General features: G+C 43.7%; 1 protein-coding gene across 1 annotated transcript; it reads right to left on the reverse strand.

The window, feature by feature from the left end:
- Nucleotides 1-5,227: 5,227 nt before the first annotated feature.
- LOC119054551 (60S acidic ribosomal protein P1-like) lies at nucleotides 5,228-5,667 on the reverse strand. The gene has a single exon (XM_037152469.2). It carries the CDS (start codon nucleotides 5,606-5,608, stop codon nucleotides 5,264-5,266), a length of 345 nt encoding a protein of 114 aa, XP_037008364.2. The 5' UTR covers nucleotides 5,609-5,667; the 3' UTR covers nucleotides 5,228-5,263.
- Nucleotides 5,668-6,549: the final 882 nt, after the last annotated feature.

The raw sequence follows: 6,549 nt of genomic DNA on the forward strand, positions 1-6,549 counted from the left end.
AGTGAGGCATTATAAATCTAGGAGGTCAGGGAGGGGCTGAGCAAAGTGCCAGCAATGGTGACGCATGCCAGGGGTGGGCTCTGAGTTCATGGAGGACAGCAATGATCGCCACTGGACTGGCCACCAGAAACAGAGAGCCAAACTCTTCTGCTCACGGCACCTCGGGGTCAGTCACCAAGGAAAACACGGTGCATCCTGGCACACGACCCAACGACCCTCTGCACAGAAAAGAGATGAGACCCAGCTCTCTCTCAGGGCCCTTCGCTGACCTACACCCTCCCCCTGCAGCGGTACAAGGGGCCCACCCACTCCCCGTGGACAGTGCATCCAACAGTGTCCATCTACCATGGACACTTGGGAGACTCAGTTCAATGAGCCAGTGTTAAATGACTTCCATTCGTGCATAAGCATCTCCAAAATGTGTTACTAAAGGCCTACTTAATTGGAAAAAAATTAAAAAATATATTTGATTTTTCATATTTAGGACTTAGTTAAATAAAAGCAAACAGAAGCCCAAATGGCTTTTTATCACCATGTGAGATGACACAGATAAACAAGTCTATCACGGTAGCAAACCTCATCCCGGGGTATCACTCACTGGGTAGCAAATTGAACATTATGTCTCCTCCTCCTTTTTTTTTTTTTTTTTGTTATTGTGAAAAAAATAAATGCCTGTCCTTTTGATGCAAATTAAGCAAAAAAGTTTTAAGTCGAAAGGCCTGGCATTGTCTTACTTCTTCCATTCAATTTTAGTAGTACATCAAATTCTGTTTACAGCCCAAAGATACATTTCCTTTTCTCCCCCTAGAAAATAACTTAAATAACACAATAGAAAGAATAACAAAAGGAAAGTTACTAAGCTAAGAATAATGCCTCTGAAATTAGTGTTTTCTTTTACTCCAGTCTAAAAATGTGAGTGACAAGCACTGATGAGTCTATACACTGTGGATCATTTGGTGTCCTGTGTTATTTTACTTCTTTGAAGAATAAGCTTTCAAAAATAGGGACAACTGTAATTGAACAACAATAAAATGTAAAAGAATAAAAGGAAAAGTAAGCTTTCAGCAACAATTTTTGTAGGCGAATCTCCTGTGAAAGGTGTCTATGTCATTCAGTGAGGTTTTAAAGACAGATTTATCCTCACAACTCATATTTCTAAGGCAAGTCCGCCCTGACAAAGGGGTCTTTTGAGGCCAGAAACTGAGTCTCTTGAGACTCAGGCAGTCTAGCGGTCAGGAAGCCCCTGAAAAATAAAAGGTCTTTCACTGACCTTGGTCAAGGTGAAGTTTACCTTAGCCTCAACCAGAAGTCAGCTGTTGGCACACCTCTAATAGCCCAGTGAGAGGCAGATTAATCAGTTTCTAGCTAGGCATTGAGGTAGCTTGCTATCATTTTAGGGGAAAAATTATCTGCTTGATTGTCACTCAAATTCTAGGAGAAGTTGAAAATGTTAAGCCAGAATGTATCACAAAGCATTGGAGGTTTTGTTCTAGTGGGCATGGCCGGCAGTTTGCAGATCTAATGGACTGAGAGCTAAGGGATGTGAAGGACTTGTAAGAACGAAGCCAATGGGCTTGGTTGAACCCCTCAAGGGCTTTCTGGTTTTCCCAAACTGACATCTCGATTCTGCTCTGTGGTGGTAACAGTGATGGTGATGAAGTTCTTGAAGTCAGCACCCCAAATTCCATGGACGTTCCAATGTTTTATGGCTGGAAAGCACACAGATACTTCTAGACATTGGTCACTGCCATTCTATCCCTGCACCCCAACTCATAGCAGTACACCTGCCCCGTTCGGAGACGTGAAGCCCTTTTTATGACAGTAAGTTCACTCTGAGGTTGAGTGAAGACATTGAGGCCACAGGCACTGGACGGCTGAGGGTGGGGGAGGGTGATGATCCAGGTTACACCTGACTGGCTCAGCATAGCTCGACCAGAGCCTGGCCTTTCTGAGAACTCCATGGAACCGTGGCTTTGGACTTGGATGGCTATGTCCAACATCATCGCCTCCACAGAGGTGGCAGGCCTGAGAGCACTGGGTTTCTCTTGCTTTCACTGTTCTGCCAATTTTTGCCATAAACCCATAGTGTCATCTTCCATCAGATGAACAAATTTGAAGACGTCCTTCTCCATAGCAAGTTTTCTTCCCAGAAAGGTGTTTATTTTATTTTATTTTTATTTTATTGATTATGCTATTACAGTTCTATTTCCCCCCTTCATTCCCCTCCACCCTGCACACCCCTCCACCACCATTCCCCCCCTTTAGTTCATGTGTCTCAAGTTCTTTAGATTCTCTATTTCCCCTACTATTCTTACCCTCCCCCCATCTATTTTCTACCTACCATCTATGCTACTTATTTTCTGTACCTTCTCCCCCCTTCTCCTCCTCCCACTCCCCTGTTGCTAACCCTCCATGTGATCTTCATTTCTATGGTTCACTCCTGATCTAGCTGTCCTCTTAATTTGCTTTTGTTTTAGGTGTGGTTGTTAATAACTGTGAGTTTGCTGTCCTTTCACTGTTCATCTTTTTTATCTTCTTTTTCTTAGGTAAGTCCCTTGAACATTTCATATAATAAGGGCTTGGTGATGATGAACTTCTTGAATTTGATCTTATCTAAGAAGCACTTTAACTGTCCTGCCATTCTAAATGAAAGCTTTGCTGGATAGATCAATCTTGGTTGTAGGTCTTTGGATTTCATGACTTGGAATACCTCTTTCCAGCCCCTTCTTGCCTGTAAGGTCTCTTTTGAGAAATCTGCTGACAGTCTGATGGGAACTCCTTTGTAGGTGACTATCCCCTTATCTCTTGCTGCTTCTAGGATTCTCTCCTTCATTTTAATCTTGGCTAATGTAATGATGATACGCCTTGGTGTGTTCCTTCTTGGGTCCAACTTCTTTGGGACTCTTTGAGCTTCCTGGATTTCCTGGAAGTCTACTTCTTTTCAAAGTTTAAACCTCACGTCAAGCTCAAACTCTTCCAGACTGGACAGAGGCTCATTTCGAGTAGTCAGCATCAGCACCTGCTTGTCTAGCCCTGATATATTTTTGTAATTCATCTTTAACTCTGTTAGTCTTCTCAGGGCCACTTCAGAACCTCCCCAACTGGGGGACACTTCCTGCTCTGGACAAGGCCTCACTCTGACTCTTCGTAAAAACAGAAACAAATACTGGACTCACGCGAACACGAAAGGGAGACTGTTGTGAAAAGCCTGGTGGACTAGCAACTTCAGATACGACCCTTGATTTTCAGCACCATGCACCAAGGGGAGGCTTCCATCATGTGTCGGAGCAGGCCCAGGTCCCTCGCTGGCTGGGCTCACCTGGAGGCAGAGTGGGGACGTGGAGGGAGGTGTCTGCTCACAGCCTCAGCCAAGCTCTGTGTGCGTGAGGGCGTGACTTCTGAATGGGCACAGAGATGTGCAGATGTGATCTCTTCCGGGGCATAAATAACAGACCAGAACGATAACTCACAGCATCTTCACAAGCGCATCCGAGTGAGCTTTACCCAGGAGTCCCTTCTCCGTTTATTAAGAAGCAAAAGAGGCCCCTCTCTGAACAAGGGGAGTGGTTCTCAGAAATTTGCAAATGTTATCTGCAACATGTATGGTTTCTTTTGTCGACATATGTAGGTTGGCGTTACTTTCTTAATAATAGTATATAACAACTATTGTATTAGATCCATTTTTTTTCTTGAAAGAGGAAGAAAATCATTAGTTGTGTAGTGAGTGTTTTCAGATGCTTCAGGGGTATTTCCCGGATGAATTATTTAAAATTCTGCAGACGTGCGGAGGAGGGAGTGACAAGTTTCCTAGTTTTTTACACAGGTTCTGCATTTTAAACAAATTGATAGAGTAAAAAATTGAAAGAATAAATTGATCAGACTTATGAAGAGGAAAAAATGTGACATATCAGAGGATGCCTTTAGTTTTGACATAACTCATAACCAGAGTGGGGAGTATTTGGGGAATTCCGGATCTTTAATTTAAATTACGTTTCTGGACTGGATACTTAAGACAGAGCTGTGACTGCTGGATGTCTTCATCCTGAGTGACTTTTTTTTTCCTTAATAAGGTGTAATAATGGTGGTTTGGAGGATCCAACGTGGCATAAAGCTGTCAGAGTACCTACTGAGTATTAATTGCTTCTTTCTCTAGACTTCCTCAGTTCTTTGTTGCTAGCTATAGTCTATATATCCTTATATCCATATAAAGTGATACAAAAATTATATATGTGCTCATATGAATGTATTAGCAACACCCAGGCACCTGCTGGGACCTGGAGCTAAGGTGCTGGACAAGCCACCCAGGAAGCGATGAAAGTCCGGTGTCCTGTCGTAGCTGAGCCTCTGAACGTTCGTGGGGCCTGCCCAGGTCTTGCTGGCCTCTGGGATTTCCTGTTTGTTCTCCTCCCTCCTGCCATGTTCCCTTTACAGGTGCACTTGACCATGAGGGCCTTCATATTCCCCTTAGTTTGACTAAATTTCAGGCAGATTACTTCCTGCCTATGGACCCCTGACTTTTCTATTCACTAACACTTACTGTAGTAAATTCAAGATTGTGAATCTGTCTCTGCACCTTGGAGGTGTAAATCAGATACAACCAGGGAATGTCCTTCTCAGGGACCTGGGAGCCATCCCTTTGAAATGTGCCTCTTGAGGAAGCCAGGGACCCTAACTCCCAATATCAGTGGGAGATAGGAGCCTAACTTTGATAAGCATCAGCTAACAAACGCAGAGTGTCTAGTCACCTTGATCAGCCTGCTCCTGAAGTCCTCCAGCATGTTTCCATTAGCTAGTCTCAGTGCCTAAAAATCTGTCTGCCTTTTGTTTCAAGGGAGTTGCGTTCAACCACTCTCTTTTATTGCAGGGACCTTAAATAAAGTCTCCCTTGCCTGTTTGACCCATGTGATGCCTCTCTGAGTCACGTACAGTGAGTACAGAGGACCCAGGCCAAGTAGGATGAGGTGAGAAAGAGTTCCTGTGACATGTGTGGCTTGAACAACAGCCATAAAATCCTGCACACGCCCCTTCTAGTAAAATCAATTCCTACTCCTGAAATAATCGTATTGGAAACCATTGAGGCTAGAGCTGAAATGGACTCTTGATATAAATCCAATGTCTTCACTTCACCAAGGAGAAAACAGTCACCTGCCCAAAGTCACCCATAGGGCCCAGCTGGCATTGTAAAGCTGTCTAGTGTTTTATTTTTATTCATTTATTTATTTTTTAAGGTTCAGATTTTTATTGGCTGTGTTACAAAAGAGGTTTAGTCAAATAGTCCAAAGCCCATGTCATCATCAGACTCCTCAGATTCTTCTTTCTTTGCTTCCACTTTCTTTTCCTCAGCTGGGGCAGTAGCAGTTGAGGGAGCAGGACCTCCTGCTGGTGCCGCACTAGCTGCTGGGGCGGGTCCGCCAGCCCCTACATTACAGATGAGGCTCCCAGTGTTGACATTGGCCAGAGCCTTTGCAAACAAGCCTGGCCAGAAAGGTTCAACATTTACACCAGCTGCTTTAATAAGGGCATTGATCTTATCCTCCGTCACCTTCACCTCATCGTCGTGCAGGATAAGGGCCGAGTAGATGCAGGCGAGCTCCGATACGGAGGCCATAGTGTAGGAGAAGGCTGGGCGAGCGCTGCCGGCAGTGGTGCCAGTCGCCGGAGGAAGTGAGGGTCTCACCCCAACGTGGCCTTAGCTTCCTAAGAAGGACAGAGCACCTTAGTGGCAGCTGGGGAAAAGAGAGCTGTCTACTGTTTTATATCCGTCATATATTCATTCGAGAATCTCCAGGCGGCTAGTCACAAAAGCACATCTCATATACCTAAGTCAGTATCACTAATCTGATAAAGACTTTGGTAACATTCGGGGCAGGGGAGCCGTATAAAAAATATTTGAGCTGAAGTCTCAGGTTTAATATGAAATACTATATCACATACAGCCTCCCTATTTGAATTAAGACCCACCAGTCAGTGCCCTATATGGTTTCAATTTTAAAACATCCAATTTTGCTTCAAGCTGTTAGGAAAATTAAAGTGCATTATTTTTAGGTTTTACAGCATTTTCCACCAGTTTGTTGTCAGGAGATGAATATTGCAATCTATCAGTTTTTTTTCTTTAATTCATGCATGGTGCTATTTAAATGAGTGTCAGGTTTCATATGTACTGCTTGGCTTCTCATTACCATGCAGCAAAGCCTCTCCAGATCGCCTGAGGTTACTGCCTTTGTGAAAACACTGGGGACTGGATACCACAGCTAAAGTCATGAGAAAGTTAACTGACCTATATTTGGAAAAAAAATTATATAATTAAAAAAATTAACATCAAGGTCACATTGCCAGATTTTGCTACTGTCAGACTTGAATCACTGAAGATTAAGGCTAATAATGAGTCGTTTGCAGCAAAAATAGTGCATCTCTGCGTGGTCCTCTGCATCGGGCCCCTGGCTCAAAAAATTTGGCTTGAGAAACGTCCTAGGTCAAAGAGAATATTCGGGGCTTACCCATACATTAAATTATCTCTTCGTTTTTAATTGAGGAAGGCGTCCAACAGGG

The sequence above is a fragment of the Artibeus jamaicensis genome, unplaced genomic scaffold (assembly GCF_021234435.1).
Source record: "Artibeus jamaicensis isolate MK-2021 breed Jamaican fruit bat unplaced genomic scaffold, CSHL_Jam_final scaffold_1689, whole genome shotgun sequence".
Lineage (NCBI taxonomy): Eukaryota > Metazoa > Chordata > Mammalia > Chiroptera > Phyllostomidae > Artibeus > Artibeus jamaicensis.